Genomic DNA, 22,251 nt, shown 5'->3' with positions numbered 1-22,251 from the left:
ATGCTTACCCACTTGTTCAGACACATGAACTAAATCCAGCAACTCTTTACACTCAATACCTTCCGCCAAAGCATCCACCTTAGATTTCAGTTGTGAAAGGAGATAATTTTGATATTTAAGCATGTGAAACTGACAATTCAACGCCCTCATGGCTAAAGTGGAAGAAGTATACACTTTCTTTCCCCATCTATCCAAAGCCCTTGCCTCTTTATCAGTGGGAACAGGGTTTTTAACCACAGAGGCCTTAACACCTTTAGGTCCCTGAGAAACAGTTTCGGGGTCTGCCCTAGGACTCTTAAAAAGATACTTATGAGCTTCAGGCACCCTATAGTACCTATCAGGTTTAACAGGAGCAGGAGGCAAAGAATCAGGGTTCAGGGAAGCCTCTGCAAAAACATCTTCCACCACATTCAACACAGGAGGTATAGCTAAGGGCCTATGCTGGGGCAAAACAAGAATTCCTAAGCCTTTTCCTGGAATCAGAGTAATCCTGGCCTTCCCATTTAAAGTGCTCCCTCATGGAATGCAGAGTCTCCGAAAATGAGAAATCCTCAGGAGGAGAAGCTGTAGGAGTGGAATCATCCACATCAGAATCAGAATAAGGAGGATACTCCTGCAAATCTTCCGCAGAAGACTCAGAAGCCTCTGAACACTGTTCAAAACTATCAAACTCGGTTCCACCCTAGGCCTCTTATCAGGAGGGGCATAGAACCTCTAATCATAGTAATCAAATCTTCTGCCATTTTAAGCATATGTTTCTTAGGCACAGAACCTGAAATGCTAGGAGAAGCCCCACTGAAGCTGAACTTGGCCTACCTCTCAAAGAAGTTTTGGCAACAGAAGGAGAGGCTCTAACTACCTTGGGAAGAGAGGGAAGAACAGTTACCTGAGAAGCCCCTCAGCCTGGCCTACCTCCTGAGAAGGCACATCCTGTAACAGTAAAGTCTCAGCCTGAGACTCCAAAGAAACTCCTGGCAAAACCTCTGGCTCCACTGAGCCTTCTAAAGAACCGGCGTCCGGGACTGCCGGTTCATCAACCCTAGGCTTCACTGTTTTGTCCTTGCGCTTCTTGGACGAAGCGGCCGTCGGAGCATCCGACGGCATTTTATAATTGCAACGCTTCCCAAACACTAACCTGGCACAGTCTAACCGTCTCTTAATAGTGCGTTTGTTAAACCTAGCACAAGAGCGGCATCCAACAACGTCGTGCTCAGGCCCTAAACAAGGTATACACAAGGTATGGTAATCCCTATGAGGTATCTGTTTCCCACAAGAAATACAGTTATTCACTTTTTCTGACATCCGGTTAAATACTGAGGCAAGAAAAACCAAAATGTTCCCCAACGGGTACTTAGCCAACTCTGATTCGGTCTGAAACTCCGCTTCGGAAATATTTCAGAACGCCAACCTGCACTCGCAAAACTGCTTCTGCATCGGACCATGCGGCAAAAGACTGAGGATATGGCGCCGGTCATGCGCATTAGTACCCTGACGTACTGACGTCAGTCTAATGCGCCCTGACCGACGTCAGCCATATACTCTGGTATTCGGGCCGACTGGACAGCGGACTACCCAATAGTAAGGACTGCAGCAATGTGGAACGAAGAACATCTGTTCTTGTTCAAAGGAGTGTCTAGTAATTTCTATTTGACATGGTCTGGCAAAGTCTGCTCCTTGAGCCAAGCATGTCTTTTGAGTACAGAGCCAGTGACTGCTGCCCGGCAAGATGCTTCTAGAGTATCAAAGCCACACTGCAAAGTATGCTTGCTGACTTGGCTTGCAGAATGCATAAGCTCCTACAATTCTTTATTTTCTGCACAGTCTGAAAAGGTTGCCACTTTTTGTTTAATAAGTTCCATATGATGTTGCTGGTCCTTCAGCATGTGAAACTAACAATTCAATGCCCTAATAGCAAGAGTTGCAGAGGTATATACCTTCTTACCCAATCTGTCCAAAGCTCTGGAATCCCTGTCCGAAGGGGTGGGATTCTTGGCTGTAGTTGCCTTGATACCTTTAGGCCCCTGGGAAATTATCTCTGGGTCACCAATAGGATTCTTGAAAAGAAATTTGTGAGTGTCAGGTATTCTGTAGTACCTGTCTGGTTTCCTAGGGGCAGGAGGCAACGTGTCAGGAGTAAGACTGGATTCCATAAAACATCAACAACATTCAGGACAAGGGGTATTGCTAAAGGCCTGTGCTGAGGCAACTCTAGGAATTCTCTGAGTCTCTTTTTGGACTGAGGATAGTCTTGCCATTCCCAGTGGAAATGCTCTCTTAAGGTATGCAAGGTTTCACCAAAAGAAAAATCCTCTGGAGGGGAGGCAGAGGGAATGGATTCCTCTGCATCTGAATCCTTATAAGCAGACAAGGGCATGTCTTCATAATCAGAAATCTCGGACTCCTGGTCTGTAGAAGCTGTAGGGGACTGGTCTCTTTCTCTTAGCAGGGAAAGGCTGACCTCCCCTAATCAGCGTAATAAGGTCTTAGGCCATTCTAAGCATTTGTTTTTGTGGCATGGGAGGAGGTGCATGCACTTTGGTCGTCGGTTTTCTAGGTGTGTTGCATACTCTGGGCCTAAGAAACTCGGTAGTTTTGGTTAAAAAAGTGATCGGTTTGAGTCAAATATCAGTTGAGCGAAGAACTGCCTCAGAAGCCGATGCCTGCATAGAGGCTCCGGACCCATCCAAGGTAGAGGCATCCGCAGGTTCCATAGTCGAAGAAGAGTCTCACGGCATACCAGACTCCGAATGTATCTCGGTAGAGGCCTGTGAATCCACTGAAGCGGGCATCAGGGGCTGCGAAAGCGCCTCACTGAGTACCGACGGGCTGGCCACTAGCGTAACGGAAGCGTTGTCAGCAGCTTTGGACCTATGCGGTCTGTCTCTGTTTTTATCCTTACTTTTTTTTGGAATATCGGCATTCGGATGGCTTACCGAAGCCATGTCAGAATACGGAGATTGAGAGCGAAAGAATTTGACGACAAAGAGAGCCCGATGACGAATGGTTCGGGCGTTAAGGCACAAAAGCGATAGAGAGGTACGTCGTGGTCTGGGTCTAAACAGGTGACGCAGTAAGAATGAAAATCTCTGTGAGGTATTTGCTTTCCACAGGCAAGACAATTGTTAACTTTTTCTGACATTGGTCAGAGCAAGAATAAAGGAGGATTATTTAATTTGTAAACGAAAATTCAGGTAGCAGCCGACCGGCACTTGCAAACTGCTTCTGCTTCGAGCTCCTCGGCAAGAAAGACTGATGTAATGGCGCGGCTGCCTGTTTTTATACTCCTGACAACCTGACGTCAGTCCTGGAGCGACAGCATCCGACGCAGAAATACTAAGTCTCTGGTATTCGGGCCGACTGAGGGCTACCTGCACGCAGATAACCCAAGTGTGATGACTGCAACAGTGAAATACGAAGGACATCCTCATGGTCTCTCAAAGAAGAGGATGACAGCAAGATCTCCACTATTCACAGATGTAACAGACTACAGCGATAAAGCCCAGAAGGGAAAGGGGCACCCCTTATGTAATCAAGACTCCTGGGACAGCCAAGTCACTGGTTAGTCTGTCATTTAAATACCATACCTCTGGCTCTACGCAGATGCCTGTATTGAAAGGAGTTCACTATGATGTGATCTACTGGATCAAGCTTCAAGGCCAGATATGAGTGACATGTGAGATCTGAATGCAGAGAACACAGAATCCAAATGGCCCACTGGACTCTCATATGGAACCACGCATAAGGTATCATGAAAATGATGCTGATGTAAGACTGACAGCTTTGAAACAAGTCTCTACAAGCACACTCTGGGAACAATATACTATTGACACTGACAGCATTCTAACATGGGCCAAGAATGCCTGACAAATCACGGTGTCCCACGATTATTCCAATAAGAACCTGAACTGGAAGAAAGTGGGCTTTTATGTGGTTCATTGAAACTCCAAAGGATGAGAAAAGCAAAAATAGAAACCATGGAAGTTTTAAAGAAGCACTTTTTAAGTCCCTTAATATTAGATTCCAAAGAATTCAAGGTCCTGTTGGGGTGGTGGTGGTAGTCAACCTAACAGAAGAGGAGGAAGAAGATGGCAATGGAGGATCCTGATGAATTTGCCAAGGAGGTACCAAGGGAGGAGTCAGCCTATGGTTTGCCATTTGGTGTACCTTACAGGTCTAAAGGTGCTTGTATGAAGTGCCTGCATATTAGTCCTGACAGGAAAAGCATGCTCCAAGTACTAGAAGAGCAGATACCACGAAATTTGGCATCCTGACCACAACTGTCAAGGAACAAGAGAAAGAAATCAACAACATCAAAAATGTAAATGTTGGAAACCATGAGGCCAGGAATACAGACCATCATGTTCAATGAAGCAATAAAGGCCTGCACTGAGAAAAATGGAGTCAGGAAGGCCTTGGTAGAGTAGACTAGAAATAGCAAGGCTGATATGTGGAAACATGTGATGCCAGGCAAGACAGTGGAAAAGTACCAAATAACAGACATTGGGAAGGCTGGCATCTGATGAACTAGCACCAGAGGAAGTGAAACAAGGATGAGAAAAAAAAAGTACTGGCGGAGGAAATAATGATGGAAATGATTCCACGGCAAAAAAGAAGTACCTTCTGGAAAAATCACTGGGGACAGGGTAGACCTTGCGAAACATCTGGCTACTTTGTCATATGTTATAATGATATGATAATGTTTAGCAACACAGAAGCGGAGAGTTCTAGGCTTAGGGGAAGAAGACAACAGAAGTTGGTGTGGTTGAAGAGGCATAGGTGGGCAGACTCCATAATTAAAAACATGGAGGGTTTAAATGAGTCCCCTGACATACCAACAATGGCTTAAGATTAACTTGGAGCAACAGCATCCAAGAGAGCCAAAAGAGTCAGATCCATAATCGAGGGAGCAGCTACTATTTAACTAATTGTTTCCTCTGACAGTTGATTTGATTTTTTTTTTAGAGAAGACATTTTTAAACGTTTAAGGAAATTTTAAATTTCTTCTTATTAGACTTGACAGCAGCAGAAGATGTAGACTCTGGAGACTGAGGCTCCTGTTCACACACAAGTCTGAGAAATCTCTCTAGAACCTTCCTGCTTCCTTAAATTTAACATCTCAACATCAGTATATTGCCCTGACTGCAGGCACATTTTGACAGTAAGGGAGCTGCAGAAAAGGAGACATAAGAAAGGAAATGGCTCTCTTAAGGAAAGAGAATCTTACAGCAGCTTCTGGTGAAAGGTGGGAGAAAGGAAAGCAAAGGAGAAACCACAAACAGGTTTTCAAACTTTTCTTTTTACCAAAAAACACTCTGGCTCTGTAAAAAGGTAGTCCGGGGCCAGTTCTGACCAAAACTTGAGCATGGCAAAAAAGAAATGGAGAGTGGGATGCCACTGCCTGATACATAACAAGGGACAGAATAGCTGACAGCCTGGGAGAGTTTTATCTGCTGAGCAGACCTAATGCTAACCACTCATATCCTAAAGGCTACTGAAAACAGACCTATTTCTGTCAGTTTCTGTAACCATTTCTATCTATAATGCATATCAGCAAAGGAAAATTGTACGCAACTTTAGTACTGATCCTGTCAATGTCTACATCTATTCCTACAACACCTTTAATATTAGTTAAGATTACAAACCATTAACACGTGCTCCTCTGGGCTGAAACCATATATTCAACTATCCACATTTTCACACAATGTCCAGATTTTTGCCTTATAATTTTTGGTCTTTTCCATACAAAATGTGTGGTTTTCTGGCAAACCACTGAGGACTGAAGACATTATGACATACATTTGATTTTCAGACTTCGTATCCTTCAGAAAAATATCCATGTTAACACAAACCCTGTTATTCTAATAACCTTCTAAGTTTATAAAAGCAATATTCAAATCTGTCTCTATATTTGGGCTTTTGTTCCCAAATATTTTAAGACTTTGTCCAGATTTCTTGCACTAAGAGTGAGAGAGATCTGGATGAAACCCACATGTACTTTGTAAAGTCACAGTCTGTTTACGTTTTCTACTCACCAAGTCCTTCCCAAGGAGTCAAGATGCACTTCAATTTTATTCAATTCACTTTTGATATGAAGGAAAAAGATACTTGCAAAAAGAAACCTTAAGATGTGGTTGTCATGCAACATATTATAGATATGGCATTGCTTTAACTTTTCAACAAGGTCTTAAAATTCTAGGAGTTGTTCAAATATGTTTGGCAGAATTTTTCAGTACTGTTCCCATCTCCCAAGCTGAAAGAAAAAAAAAATTCTCTTTTGGTTTATTCTACATGCCAGAACGGTGGCAGTTAACATGCAGCAAAAGGCATAGCCACTTGAAAAATGTATGCTGCCCGGTGGCCAGGATTTGATTAGACGTTTGTGTAATGGGAAGGGAGAGAAAGACCTGTCTTTTCTTTTGTGACAGTGGGGCTGTTGGCACTGCTTACCTCGTCCCTGATAGAGGTTAAAAGACGATAAAAACTGCCTTTAGCATACACAAGCACAGAATAAGAACAGTAGCAGCTTTTGTTATAGCAATAATATTAACATGAAAACAGAGCAAAATGATAATATACCATCCTCTACCTCCTTAAGGTCATCCTTCGGTGGGGATATGCCAAACGGAAGGAAAAAAAGCAGCAAAGAGGATTAAATGCTACCTGACATAGCAAAACAAGCGTATAACAACCACAGAGTTACATGGATTGTGTTATATGCTGTACAGTTCAGGGAAAATGCAAAAAAAAAAACAAAAAAAATTTAACAACGCAACTTTCAATGCATCACGTAATCTACTAGCAGGATCCCTGAATTAAACATAGGCTCACTGTGATACTAGTCAATAGGAAAACCCAATTTATTTATTTATTTTTAATCATTACATTAAAATATAAAGGCATCAACTTGGCGATTCCTGAGCAACCATAAGAATGAACTTTACAATGCTAAATCAATACAAATGAAATTCCCTACCTACTGTCTTCAGTGAGCACTGAAATGATGCGCCAAAGTGCAGTATCAGATTTCATGCACCACTTCATCTTTCCTTTTTAATAACAAACCAACCTTGAAAGCCGCAAGGAAAGTAGCTTACAATGCTTCAGCTTACAACACAAAATTGCCTTTAAAAATTCATTAATTGCTCCTGACAGCTGCCTATTCTTCCCGAACATAATCTGAATCACAGCTACCTCCACAGCCTTCGAATACCTTAAAAAGAAACAACTCACTGCTATCTTACCACAGAATTCTGAAAAAAAAAAAAAAAAAACTGTAATCACTATTCTGTCATTCTTTCATATATAGCTACAAACTCTGAAGTGTCAGAAATGTCAAAACAATACCATTTACTGATAATTTAAAGAGGTGCACTTAACTGCTAACAGTACAGTATAAAAACAGATACATTTTACCTGACCAGGACAACAGACTTATAACATTACTGTCAATTTTGTTGTGCATTTCCCTAATTCACATTATGTTTCATGACAGTTAATTTAAGAAAAGGAAAATGTGCTGTGTGAGCCGCTTTGAGAAGTCAGATGACTCAGGCATTTTCATCAGTAGTGAGTGATGCAGACGTGTAACAAGGTGCTGCAGATTTGTTTACATATGAATATTTAAACTTACAATATACCACTTAATGTGAACTGCCATGTGCTAAAAATATGAAAAATACATTAGGCTAAAAATGTGAATACCAATATGATAACATTTGTTAAGATTTAAAAATGCACTCATTTCTGAAAAGAATTTAAATCACAGAATAATATATTAGCATATATAATTTAACATTATACAACGACCCCCCATTAATATTCAAAAACGTGCACGCTGATTGGCAGCATGCACGTTGTAAATCTGAGTTATAGTAATGGAAAAAGGACTGGTTGTCCGGACGTTTTCCATTACTATAACTCTTTTTTACAGCAACGGAGAACGCAAGATCTCCGTTGCTTCACACTGTCTCGCTATGTAAAAAGCAATGGAGATCTTGCTTTCTCCTTTTTTCAAAACTGTCTCGCTATGTTAAATGGGTTTAACATAGCGAGACAGCTTTTTTTAAAGCTGTCTCGCTATGTTAAACCCATTTACCATAGCGAAACAGTTTGTAAAAAGCAACGGAGATCTTGCTTTCTCCGTTGCTTTTGCCCACAGCTCTGATGTACTGCATGGGCATACGCATGCGCAGTACATCAGAACTGCCGCAGTATACCAGACAGCTGCGGAAGGGCAGCAAGGAGGTATTATACAATGCCATTATTTAAGAAAAGTAATTATTTTTTTTCTTAAATAATGTTATTGTATAATAGCAATAACCCACTTCTGGGTGTGGGTAATGCTGGATTTACCCACGGTTGGCTTTGTTTGGCCACTCGGGCTTCGCCCTCGTGACCAAACCACACCAACTGTGGGTAAATCCAGCATTACCCACACCCAGAAGTGGGTTATTGCTATAATAATTCATGATTGGGTGTGGCAAGGCTTACTCAAACTTTGCACGGTTTGATCACAAGGGTGAAGCCTGAATGATTAAAGCCAACTGTGGGTAAATCCTGGGTTTTCCATATTTTTCAGTACTGTTCCCATCCCTCAAGCTGAAAGAAAAAAAAAAGTTCTCTTTCAGTTTATTCTACATGCCAGAACGGAAGTAGTTAATGTACAGCAAAAGGCACATGCACTGCAAACATTTATGCTGCCTGGTGCCCAAGATTTGATTAGAAGTTTGTGTAATGGGGAGGGAGACAGAGACTTGGCTTTCCTTTGTGACAGTGGGGCTGTTGGCACTGTTTACATTTAACGTTCTCTTTATAAATAATGTCATTATATAAACAGATTTCAGTGTTCTTCTGACACTTACTGGTAGTCTGAAACATCCAAAATATGCATTGCATACGTTCTGTCTTCATGTGTGGATAAGCTTAACGGTACACTGCTTTTTTTTCATGAAATAATGTGGTTTTCTGGCAAATCATTGAGAAATAAAGTCACTAAATAATGGCCAATATCTTCACTGCAAAGGCAGAGGTTACCAGGTATCCTATGGAGCAGAATTTTGGGGCACTCCGGCACAGAAATCTTTTTTTTTTTTTTTTTTTTTAATATGCTGCACCACTGTGCTCCATGGAATAGTTTACTACTCTATGAATGTTAGAAAAAATAAGGTGCAGAGAAAGTAATTTAAAGGGACTTCTTACTGAGGAAATGCTTGATCTACAATGAGCATGATGAATGGTCAGTCCAATCAGTATGCACATTTTTGAATATTAAATTGGTGTCACTGCATAACAGCGAATATCAGTTGTTTTTGACTGGAAGCTCTGTATTTTTGGACTGCAGACTAATGTTAATCTGCTTGGAGACTAAAGTGAACCAGAGTAACTCATTTCCAAATACAACTAGTCCCAAAGAGGTACTGCTGCGAGAAATGTGGAACATTCATAAAAAGGAACATTACCTAGAAACATTTCAGCAATTACACTGCTGTAGGTCAAAAGACACTATTAAACAGAATCATACCTCTCAAACTCTTGAAATCTGGACAAAGTCAGCAATAATTGGAGGAACAAAGGCCCAGAATCAGGGATGGATTTTAAATATTACTCATAGGTTCATAGGTTCATACTAGGCTATCTGCCCTAGGGCATTTATAAGCCTAGCCAGAGTGTGTTTGGCTTTCGCCACCCATTTTAAATTAATTTTGTTACGCCCTTTTTCGAGATTAGTATACTGTGCCTCTGTCTAACAGTGACACAGAAGTGATACCCGGGGTAAACCTACGATCCCCCATCCACTCATCAAGATTCCTCTTGAAGAGAGTCAATGAGGGACTCTGCCTAACCTGGACTGGGATTTTATTCCAGAGTGAAGGGAGCCTCTGGGTTATGAATCTGTCCCTCCAGCATGTCCTATTTATTTCAGTGCTGAGGTTCAAGTCTCTCGAGCGCGTAGCTTGATGGGATTTGGATTTTCTGAGGTGCAGCATGTCCACTAATTCCGGGTTGGACATGGCTTTATACGTCAGGCACAGATCGCCTCTGAGCAGGCGGTCTGCCACTGAGTAGAGCTGGAGTTTCTTTAACCGGGCAGCATTTGGCATCTATTTGAGCCCTTTGATCCTCTTGGTGAGGTACTTTTGGGGTCTTTCCAGTTGCTGCAGGTGTCTGGTAAGGTACATCCCAAAAGGGGCATTGTACTCAATTATGGGCCTGATGAGGGATGAGTAGAGGCACGATGACTTCCCCTGACCTAGATGTGAATCCCTTCATGATTAGGTGGGCTATATAAAATGTTTTTCTAACCACTTTGGCCACGTGGTTGTCAAATGAGAGATTGCTATCAACTTGGGTCCCCAGGTCCCTAATTACTTCTTCCGTACTTAATGGATTACCACCTATGTGGTAATTTGTGGGCACTTTGTTTTTGCCAAAGGGGATGACTATACACTTTTTGGCATTTAGCTTAAGGCCATGGCTCTGGCACCAGTTGTCCGTTTCTATGAGGCCCTTTTGGAGGATGCTTGTGTCGGCTGGAGAGTCGATTATGGCGCCTAGTTTGCAGTCATCTGCAAACTTGGTCAGCCACAGTCCTTCCGTGTTGGCCTGTACTTCCAAGAAATATATACCGAACAAGAGAGGTCCCAGGACTGAGCCTTGTGGGACGCCACTTGTAACTGGTTTGGAGTCTGACATGGCTCCAGCAATTCTAACCATGTGGGTTCTGTCCTTGAGCCAGCTTGCAACCCATCTAGTGACATAGGGGTTTATATTTAAGCTGGTGAGCTTATCTATAATGCCCAAGTGGGGTACTGTATCGAAGGCTTTTGCAAGGTCCAGGTAGGCTGTGTGGACCACCTTCCCCTTGTCAATGGCCTTGGTGACTGCTTCAAAGAAATTGACCAGGTTTAAGAGGCAGGATCTGCCCTTAACAAAGGCAAACTGGGTAGGATCCAGTGTCTGTAGGTCCCCAATATCTTTATTTATGAGGTCCATGATGATCCTTTCCATAGCTTTGCAGACCAAGCTAGTCAGGCTTATGGGGCGATAGTTTCCAGGATCCGTTGAGGCACCACCTTTGTGGAGAGGGACCACTGTTGCTGTACGCCACTCTTTGGGTACATAACCTGTAGTAAAGCCGAGATTGAACAGTAGTTTTATGTTTGGGTTTAGCTTTTCTTGGAGTTCATGTAGGACGCAGCCCGGGACACCGTCTGGTCCCATTGATGCTGTGTTTTTTGCTTTGGAGAGGGCGGCTCTTACCTGAGCATCTGAGATGTCAGGGGGGCAGCACTCTGCTGGGATAGATATTTGCCCTTTTGGTGGTGGTGGGGAGTTTGCGCTGAACCTGTCAGCTAGGATGTTGGCAATGTCTGTGGGTTCGGTGTATTTTTTGTCATTTTGGACTAATTCTGAGCATATCTGGGAATTCCCACCCAGGTTCCTAACATAACTAAAGAAAGCCTTGTGATTATCCTTAGTGTCCTGTGTAATTTTTCTCGAAGCTGGCCTTAGGCGATTTTATGAGTGCCCATAGTTTTTTGCTAATACTGATCAGAGATGCCTTCCCTTTTTGGGATTTTGCTCTATCATGTAGTAGCTTCCTCCTTCTACTGTATAGTTTGTTTATGGCTGGGGTCCACCAGACAGGACGTCTGCCTTTGGAGGATTGGGTCTTGGTTTTATTTGGGATTGCATGATCCATGCATTCCTGAAGGTGTTCATAGAATGCATTTATAAAGGATTCTGCGGTTTGGGCCGTATTTTCCACAGGCCCGGGGGCTTTGAAGGATTCCACCTCGGTTTTGATGAGTGTGAAATTTGCTTTAGAGAAGTTTTTCACTGTGGTTTTCTGGGCAGGGGGTGGGGTCGGGATGTGAATATCCAGTGAGATTAGTTTATGGTCTGATCTTACCAGTGAGGGATACACTTCTGGTCTGGAGCATAGAGTCCCCATGTTGGTGATGATCAGGTCCAGTATGTTTTCCCCTCTTGTGGGAGTGGTAACAAGTTGTTCCATAGCATTTGAGTTTATAAATTCTAGAAACCTTTGGGCTAGGGTGTTGGAGCTAGAGTAATGCTCCCAGTCTATGTTTGGGTAGTTGAAGTCGCCCAATATAATGGTGTTTGGAGAGACCTTCATATTTTCCACTGTGCTCAGGAAGGCCGAGTGGGGTTCCTGGGTTTGGGAGGGTGGTCTGTAGCAGGCTATAAACTGGAAGGCAGTTTTACCCACTGTTAGTTGCACATGGATAGTCTCTGATGCTTCGTGCTGTGCCACCAACCTGGAGGTGTGGGTATCTTTGATGAATATTGATACTCCCCCTCCTTTTGTGGTTCGGTCCAAGTTTTAACTTAAAAAGTTGGTAGAATAATAGGTTTTGCATTAGCATGCATTTTTTTCTGAAGCATATGAAGCCTGAAACTCAAATGCCTGTCATAGTTTAATGACTTAAATCCTCAATGATCTGCCAGAAAAATACAGCTTCTACACAGAGCAGATCAAATATATGTGGCAAAAATTTCGACATTCTGAGAAAATCTGGACAGTTGAGAGGTATGAGAATACAAATATCAGACTGGAGAACTGGGTGAAAAAAGTTTCCACTTCAAGAAGTATTTTAGGTGGATTTTCAACATTGTGAACAAACATTACAGAATGAAAAGCATTTCCTGAGGCTACAACCTCAAGAAACATGAGTGGAAATGCAGATTGTGTTAAGTTTGGTGCAATTTGTAAGAATAAGGCATTAAAATGCTGAATGTTTTATCATTTTACAGTATGATTTACACCTGTGCTGAACCTGAAATGAGTCCATTAGGTATCAACACCCTACCCTAATTAACAAATTTACATAAATAAAACAAATAAAGGCCAGAGCATGCTTTAGACCTTTATACATAACAGACAGCAAGACAGACATGACATACAATCTTTCCTCATTAAAAGATTCTGTTCCAAACTGTAAATGTACAGAAAACTAAAGATATGGCTACTAACACTACATCTGAGTATGCATAGGGATTACAATGCAGGTAATAGGGCCTGTCAGCACACAAAACCTTTGCAGGCTTCTAAAATCAACTTTCTCTCCCACATTACACTGCTCTCTCCAGCTTCTCCAGTTTCAGACTAAGGAAAAGTTGTATTGCAAAGTAAGTACCACAGCACAGGCCAGGAGAAGAAAAAGGCCCAGTTCCTGTGGCTAAAATTCTTCTCACAGCTCTAAAGTTACAGTAGGTACCCATAAGTTTAACAAGTGATACAGTAGGCTCCAGCTGTAGAAATAGCTGGAAACTGCTGGGGCATAGTCAACATCTTGCACGCCTATATGCCTGCCCTAAGTAAACATACTGCTACCCAGTGTGACCCAAGGAAGACTCGCATCTAGAAACGATGCCCAACACTGCTCTGCAAAGACATATGAATAACTGTCATCTAAAGTAGGACTTCTAAAGAAAGCAGTGGGTGTAGCAACACTTCTGGCTTCTCGTGCAGTAGTTTGCACTTGTCAGGACAAAAACCATGCAATTAAAAAGCCATACAACTAACCGCAGTTAAGTGGTTTTCTTGCTTTCACAACCCTTTAAGAGTCAAAAGCTTCTCATTCTTGCAAGTAGACTTTTCTGTCAACACAATACCAAAGACGCCTTTGCACATTCATACAGTGAAGAAAAGGTGCATGCCCTAATTACAGTACTACAAGAGAATACACACATGAACAGACTGGATCAGAATTCATTTCAGTGGCTACACAGCTGTAAAGAAATCCTCTCAATGAAATGTAAGGCAATTTAACAGAAATAGCTTGCAATTCAGAAATTATTTTGGCTGAAGTAAAGTGATATCACAAGAGATAAGACCTTCAGGATAAATATATCATCTCTACTGATGTATCAAGATCAAATAAGGGAACAGCGAGTTTCTCAAGCATGTGATACTTGTGAACACGACCTCTGATGAGAAGCCTAAAAGTAATTCTCAAAAAGTTGTGCACACTTCAAAGGAGGGAAAAGTCATGGAGCCCTTACAAGAGTGAAAGTCAGATATGGCAGCTAAGCAAATTCAAATGCAAGAATGAACTACACGTTTGAAAGATGCTTACCATAGCAGCAAATCTTTAAGGACAGGCAACTGTAACAGTAAAACATAACATTTAAGTTTACACATTTTTTTGTACTCAACTGTCTCAGATAAATTCTTACACTCCATCTTTTCCTGTAATGACCAGTGCTGGTCTCTTTATCTGTTAATGTGCTGATGCAAGCAGCACAGGGCACCCATAGATATCTAGGACTTACATATACATACACACACACAGACACACACACACACACACACACACACACACACACACACACACACACACACACACACACACACATATACAGTGCTATGTACATACAACCGGCTTTGTTGATGTCTTAACCCGCCTGCGGATTTGCGGAAGAATGGGCAGAAAGACAGTGATGCAATATGAAAATATGTCATGATTGGCATGGCATGCAGATTTGCTAGTGACATCCTGCATACATTGCTTCGTGATTATCACATACGAGGTGTGCTGCAAGTCTGCACCTGTAACAGTTTCTACTTTAGTTTACTGTAGTGTATGTCTAATACAAATATTCACATATAGTGTGTATATAAAATAGTAATGTTTTTATTCGACAGCAAAAAAAGTATAGGGTGAAAAGAGTGTTACACTTCACCTAATTACACATAGTATAGTATAAATGGAGTATTGTGTGAAATGCAGAATAACTGCCCAAGGAGCCACCACTGACACACTGTTTTCTTTTTCTTCTGCACAAGCATTGTAACAGACCCTGACTCTGCAGTAAAATGCAGAAGTTTCTCTCTTAATAAGTTTTTCCTAGCATCTGGCTATTAACCAAATAATGTAACAGATGCACAGTTGTTAAGCACCTCTAGAAGTACTGGGAACCCAGGAGTCATTAAAATGCAGAAGTTGCTCTCTGGCAATATGTTTTTCCTAGCACCTTGAGCACTGGGTCAGACAAGGAAAATGAGCTTCCTTGACTGTATATATTATATTCTTCCGGAGTGTATGCAGAACCGTAATGTTATACAGCTATTGTAATATGCTATTCAACTGGTGCTATTGGTTGTGGGTGTGTGTCCTGTTCCTGTGTGCTTTTTTAATTTTTCACTTCTTGGGAAATGGGTCTGCTTGTGTTATGTACTACAGTAAACTCTCAATTAACCAGAACTCAAGCAACCGGCACTCTCAAGAAACCAGCAAAAAAATATCGAAGAAATACAGTGCAATTTTCATGTGTTGCACTTTGTTTTCCCCCACAGAAACATACCTTAGAGTTTTAGAGTTCAAAAAAAAAGATTGGCATAAATTCCCTCTCTCCCCAACATGAGAACAAGTCAAACCAAACATAGTATAGGGTACAGTATTAGGCCTGTTTTTAACAATAACTCTCTAGCAACCAGAAAAGTACAGCTGTGTGCACTTACCATAAATGTAGATGTTCAAGTGTATTCACTTTTACAGTCATCACATTTGGGTTATCTGTCTGCAGGTAGCCCTCAGTCAGCCTGAATACCAGTGTCTTGGGATTTCTGCGTTGGATGCTGCCGCTTCTTCCATGACGTCAAGTCGTCAGGGGTATAAAACATGCAGCCGATACCATTACATCAGTTTTTCTTGCCCCAGATGTCAGGAGCCCCCCTCCAATAGGAAGCAATTACATGGTGTGGAACACCCCCAGTAGAAAGTAAATACCAATGTTATAAGATATGGCCAAACAAAAAAGAATAGGTAGAAGTACAGAGAAGTCAGGGGGCTGGAGGGAAGGTAACCAAGACTGCAACAGTGAATACACTCGAACATCTACATTTATGGTAAGTGTACACAACTGTACTATGTTCTTCGTGTTTTACTTTTGCAGTCATCACATTTGGGTTGCTTCACAAAGCTGAGAATGGGTGGAGGCAGTCAAGAAGCATTAGGGCTGACAAGCAGGCCCTGTAAGACTGCTGTGGCAAATCCAGTTCTGGATTTAGAAAAGATAGGTAAGTGATCATGCTTGGTGAAGGGGTGTACAGAGCTCCAGGTTGCAGCTTCCAAGATGTCCTTGGTAGGGACTCCCCTGAGAAATGCTGTAGAGGTTGATGTAGCCCTAGTGGAATGTGTTCTGATCTCCAGTGGGGTAGGTTTCCCATGGTGTTTGTAGCAGAAATGGATGCAGTGTGCTATCCATTTAGAAATGGTTTGCTTTGAATTGGCCTTACTCTCTGCCCCTGAAGCAAAGCTGACTAGCAGCTGGTCAGATTTTCTGAAAGGTTTAGTCCTGTCCAGATAAAACTTAAGCTGCCTGTGCACGTCCAGGGAGTGCAGGATCCTTTCCCCTTTATTCTGAGGATTAGGGAAAAAGGTTGGTAAATGAATGGATTGGTTTAAAGCCACACTAGATACCACCTTGGGCATAAATGATGGGTTAGTCCTGAGGGAAACTCTGTCCGCATGGAAGATAATGAAGGGTTCCACGGCCATAAGGGCCTGCAATTCAGGCACTCTTCTTGCTGAAGTGATGGCTAGAAGTAAAGCTGTTTTCCAGGAGAGGAATTTTAACTCTGCTGAAGCAGCAGGTTCAAAGGGTGGAAGCATGAGTTTTTCCAATACAAAGTTAAGGTCCCAGGCTGGAGTGGGAGCTCTCCTGGGGGGTCTTAAATTTTTGGCTCCTCTCAGGAACTGTTTGACCAGAGGATGAGAGAAGAGGGGTGGCTCAGTATTATAATGAGCTGAGATGGCAGAGGCATGAATCTTACTTAAAGAGAAGGAAAGGCCTTTGTGGAGCATTTCTGTTAAGTAATCTAGTATATGAGGTATGCTGGGCATAGTTGTGTCCTTTCCTTGAGACTGGCTCCATGAACAGTATCTTTTCCACTTTTCTGAATGGGATTTTCTAGTACTAGGCCTCCTTGCCTCAAGGATGACATCCAGCACCTGTTTACTGAGGGTTGCTGGTGATGAGTTCAGGGGATGAGCCAGACTGCTAGGTTCACGGTTTGCAGCTGAGGATGCAAAATCTGGCCCTCCTGCTGGGACAGCAGGGAGGGGGTCTGAGGTAGGTGCCATGGTGGCAGTACTGTCAGACTGCGCAAAAGTGGGTACCAGTGCTGTCATGGCCAGTCTGATGCAATCAGGATTGTCCTTGGCTTGTCCTGCTTGATCTTTAGTAGAACCTTTGAGAGGAGGGGCAGAGAGGAAAAGGCATAGATTGAGAGGTTTTCCCATGTAAAGGACAGGGAATCCACTTTTCATGCTTGGCTGTGGGGAGTTCTTGTGCAATATTTGCTCAATTGATAGTTCTGAGGGGAAGCAAAGAGGTGCACCTCTGGTGCCCCCCCCCCCACCTGTGGATCAGAAACTTGAATGATTTGGGTTCCAGTTTCCACTCTTGTGGGTCCATTAGATTTCTGCTTAACTCGTCTGCCAGTGAATTTAGTTTGCCTGGCAGGAATTGAGCTTGCGGGTGCACTTGATTGCTCAAGGCTGTGTTCCACAGAGCCATGGCTAACCTGCAGAGTGGGTAGGAATGGGTTCCCCCCCTGCTTGTTTATGTACCACATAACTGTGGTGTTGTCCGTCTTTATCAATAGTTGCCCTGGAAGAATAAGACATTTGAAGGCTGTCAGAGCATTCTGTACAGCTAACATTTCTTTTTGATTGATATGCAGGTGCATTTTCTTTGGGCTTCATTTGCCTTGAATGCATTGTCCTGCCATGTGAGCCCCCCCCATACATAGTCTGATGCATCTGTTATTAGGGTTTGGGCGGCAGGGGGTTGAGTGATAAAGGGAGTCCTTTGTTGTGGTAGCAGGCCTCTGTCCACCAAAGGAACTCTGCCCTTAGGCAAGGAATGATGGGAATCATTGTTTCCAGGTCCTGAGAATGTTGACACCAGAGACTTTTTAAGTACCATTGAAGTTTCCTCATATGCAGTCTTGCATATGAAATTAGCAGAATGCAAGAGGCCATGAACCTTAGGGCTTGCAGTATTTTTCTTGCAGATAGCTGGGTTTTGGTGGCCAGTAGAATGAAGTAGTTTGTCAAATAAATTTGTTTTTCCTGTGAAGAATGCCATCTGGGAAGTTGTGTTCAAGCTTGCTTCCAGGAATACAATCTGCTGGCTGGGTACTAGATGTGATTTATTTTCGTTGATGGTGTACCCCAATGAAGTTAGAAGTCTCTTTACAAATGTCAGGTGCTGGAGTAGCAATTCCTGACTGTCCGCCTGAATCAGGCAATCGTCCAAGTATGGGTAAATTTGAATTTTTCTCTGCCTGCAATATGCAATGGCCGGAGCTAGGCATTTTGTGAATACCCTGGGCGCAGTAGGTAAGCCAAAGGGAAGTGCAGAGAAAGTGCAGTTGTGTACATTTACCATAAATGTAGATGTTAGAGTGTATTCACTGTTGCAGTCATCATATTTGGATTATCTGCTTGCAGGTAGCCCTCAGTCTGCCTGATTATCAAAGTCTTGGGTCCTGCGTCGCTTGCTGTCTCATCTTCCATGACGTCAGGTAGTCAGGGGTATAAAACATGCAGCCGACACCATTACATCAGTTTTTCTTGCCCCAGATGTCAGGTGCCCCCATAATGGAAAGCAATTATATACAAGGTTACACCTCCAACAAAAAGTAAATACACCAGAAAGTTTTAAGCATAGTAAACAAGAATAGAGGTATAGTCAGTAGAAGTCAGGGGCCTGGAGGAAAAGTAACCAGGACTGCAACAGTGAATACACTCGAACATCTACATTTATGGTAAGAGTACACAACTGTACTATGTTCTCTGTGTTTCACTGTTGCAGTCATCACATTTGGGTAGATTCCCAAAGCTAAGGATGGGAGGAGGCAATTGGATAGCATTAAGACCAGCTATAAAGCCCTGCAAGACTGCAGTGGCAAAGCCAGCTCTGGATTTAGAAAATAACTGGCAAGTGGTAATGCTTGGTGAAGGTATGTACAGAGCTCCAGATAGCAGCTTCCAGGATGTCCCTGGTAGGGACACCTCTGAGAAAGGCTGCAGAGGTAGATGCAGCCCTGGTGGAATGAGGTCTTATCCCCTGTGGGGTAGGTTTTCCATGGTGCTTATAGCAGAAATTAATGCAATGGCCTAATCACTTAGAAATGGTTTGCTTTGAAATGGCCTTCCCCTCTGCCCTTGCAGCAAATGCAACCAGCAGCTGTTCAGATTTCCTGAGAGGCTTAGTCCTGTCCAAGTAAAATCTAAGTTGTCTGTCCAAGTCCAAGGAGTGCAGTATTTGTTCCACTTTGTTCTGTGGATTAGAAAAGAAGGTTGGCAAATGAATGGACTGATTAAGGGCCACACTGGATACCACCTTGGGCATAAAGGAAGGATTGGTCCTGAGGGACCCTCTGTCCTCATGAAAGATGATGAAAGGCTCCATTGCCATGAGGGCTTGTAATTCAGACACCCTTCTTGCTGAAATAATGGCTAGAAGGAAGGCAGTTTTCCAAGAAAGGAATTTCAAGTTTGCATTTGCAGCTGGCTCAAAGGGAGGAAGCGTGAGCTTTTCCAATACAAAGTTAAGGTCCCAGGCTGGAGTACGGGCTCTCCTGGGTGGTCTTAAGTTTTTGGCCCCTCTGAGGAATTGCTTCAGCTGTGGATGAGAGAAGAGGGGTGGCTCAGTATTGTAATGTGCTGAAATGGCCGAGGCATGAATTTTGATGGAAGAAAAGGAAAGGCCTTTGTGAAACATCTCAGTTAAATATTGAGGAATAAGCAGTAAACTGGGCACTCCTGTGCCCATCCCCGAGTATGGCTCCCGGAAAAGAATCTTTTCCATTTTTCAGCATAGGAATTTCTAGTACTAGGCCTCCTTGCCTCCAGAATGACATCCATCACTTGCTTACTGAGGGATGGTAATGGAGAGATCAGGTAATTAGCCATGCTGCAAGGTTCAGGGTTTGAAGCTGTGGGTGCAGAATCTGGCCCTCCTGCTGGGACAGCAGGGCAGGGGTCTGAGGCAGGTGCCATGGTTCCAGCAGTGTCACACTGCACAAGAGGGGGTACCAGTGTTGGCGTGGCCAGTCTGGTGCAATCAATACTGTCCTTTGGTTTGTCCTGTTTGATCTTTAGTAGCACTTTGGAGAGGAGAGGCAGAAATGGAAAGGCATAAACTGATAGGTGAAGGACAGGGCATCCACTTTCCAATCTTGTTTGTAGGGAGCCCTTGTGCAGAATTTGTCTAATTCATAGTTCTGAGGGGAGACAAACAGGTCTATCTCTGGGCTCCCCCATTTGTTTTTCAACATGTTGAATATCTTTGGTTCCAGTTTCCACTTGTGTGGGTCCATGAGATTTCTGCTTAGGTCATCTGCCAGTGTATTTAGCTTGCCTGGCAGGAATGGAGCTTGTAGGTGCTCAAGGCTGTGTTCCACAGAGCCATGGTTAGTCTGCAGACAGGGTATGTGTGGGTTCCCCCCTGCTTGTTTATGTACCACATAAAGTGGTGTTGTCTGTCTTTACCAATAATTGTCCTGGAAGAATGTGGTCCTTGAAGGCTGTCAGAGGATTCTGTACAGCTAACATTTCTTTTTGATTGATATGCAAGTGCATCTGGCTTGGGTTCCATTTGCCCTGAATGCACTGCCCTGCCAAGTGAGCCCCCATGCATAGTCTGATGCATCTGTTGTTAGGGTTTGGGCGGCAGGGGTTAGAGTGAATGGCAGTCCCTTGTTTTGGTGGCAGGCCTCTGCCCACCAAAGGAACTCTATTTTTAGACAAGGTATGATAGGAATCATTGATTCTAGGTCCTGAGAATGTTGCCACCATAGGTTTTTTAGATACCATTGTAGTTTCCTCATATAAAGTCTTACATATGGAATTAGTAGAATGAAAGAGGCCATGAACCCCAGGGCTTGCAGTATTTTCCTTGCAGATGGCGGGGTCTTTGTGGCCAGTAGTTTATAAGTAGGCTAGCAAATGAACTTGTTTCTCTGGCGTGCGGCAAGCCATCTGGGAAGTTGCGTTCAAGCTTACTTCCAGGAATGCAATCTGTTGGCAGGGTATCAGATGAGATTTAATTTCGTTTATGGTGTACCCCCAGCGAAGTTAGAAGTTTCTTTACAAATTCCAGATGTTTTAATAGCAAGCCCTGGCTTTCTGCCTGAATTAGACAATCGTCCAGGTATGGGTATATTTGAAAATTTCACTGCCTGTAAAATGCAATGGCTGGAGCTAGACACTTTGTGAATACCCTGGGCGCAGTAGATAAGCCAAAGGGAAATGCAGGGAACTGATGCATGGAGCCTGCTCTGAAGCATGGGTATTTCCTACAAGAATCCCTTATTGGAATGTGCAGGTAAGCTTCCTTTAAGTCTAAGGTTGCCAACCAGACATCTTTGCCTAGCATAGGAAGCAGCTGTTGAAGTGTTATCATTTTGAATTTTGGGATTACCAAAAATGTGTTTAGAATAGAGAGGTCCAGGACAGGACGCCAGGAGCTGTCTTTTCTGGGTACCAGGTAAAGTCTTGAGTAAAAACCTTGGCCCCTTTCTTCTGCTGGGACAGGCTGAATAGTCCTGATGCTTAGAAGAGAGAGAACCTGCTGTTGAGCCTCTGCCCACTGATTTGGGGGTAGGCCTGGCCAACTGTTTGGGGTTGGTAAGGTGTGGAAGTGGAATCTGTATCCTTGGAAAACTATATTTAAAACCCATTTGTCCTGGGTAATGAGTTCCCAGTTTTTTACATGCAGGGCGATCTTTCCCTTTAAGGGAGCAGGCAGCTGAGCAGGGCTTGGAAGGTTTAAGGTTAAGTCATTGTGACATTTTTCCATAAGGGGGTGTCTTACTACTTCCAGCTTTGGAAGTGGGAGCCCTCCACTGCTTAGGCCTGTGTGTACCTTGAGACTGTAGCCTAGGTGATCTGCTCTTCCTGGGTTTGGACTGGAAGAGACTGGAAAGGACCAGTTCTTAGAAGGACAATGCCTACTAAATCCGGAAGGCTGTACTTGCATGAGATCTTTAACAATTTGCATAGATTTAGCTTTTTCCTCCATCTTTTTAAGAACTTCTTCTGCTTTGTTGCCAAACAGGCGGTCTTCGTTTAAGGGAGCATCCAGTAATTTAGCTTTAACATGATCTGGCAAGTTTTGCTCCTTAAGCCAAGCATGCCTTCTAAGTACAGTCCCAGTGACAGCAGCCCTGCAAGATGCTTCTAAAGAGTCAAAAACCACATTGCAAAGTAT

The 22,251-nt window shown here is 43.1% G+C and overlaps 1 protein-coding gene across 5 annotated transcripts in view; it reads right to left on the bottom strand.

Annotated features, from left to right (window-relative positions):
- LOC122803862 (testis development related protein) overlaps positions 1 to 22,251 on the bottom strand; it is a 1,047,168-nt gene that overhangs the window by 795,576 nt on the left and 229,341 nt on the right. For 3 of the 5 annotated variants that reach the window (XM_044073551.1, XM_044073558.1, XM_044073565.1), the window contains exon 3: positions 7,242 to 7,250. The exons of the other annotated variants lie outside the window; for them this stretch is intronic. In XM_044073551.1, the coding sequence (XP_043929486.1) occupies positions 7,242 to 7,250 (9 nt within the window). The remainder of the gene's footprint in view (positions 1 to 7,241; positions 7,251 to 22,251) is intronic. 5 annotated transcript variants of the gene reach the window in all.

Source organism: Protopterus annectens, chromosome 1.part1, assembly GCF_019279795.1.
Source record: "Protopterus annectens isolate FY-2018-M chromosome 1.part1, PAN1.0, whole genome shotgun sequence".
In the NCBI taxonomy this organism is placed as follows: domain Eukaryota; kingdom Metazoa; phylum Chordata; order Ceratodontiformes; family Protopteridae; genus Protopterus; species Protopterus annectens.
Note: the sequence above shows the minus strand (reverse complement) of the source record. Positions and strands in the feature narration are given on the sequence as shown.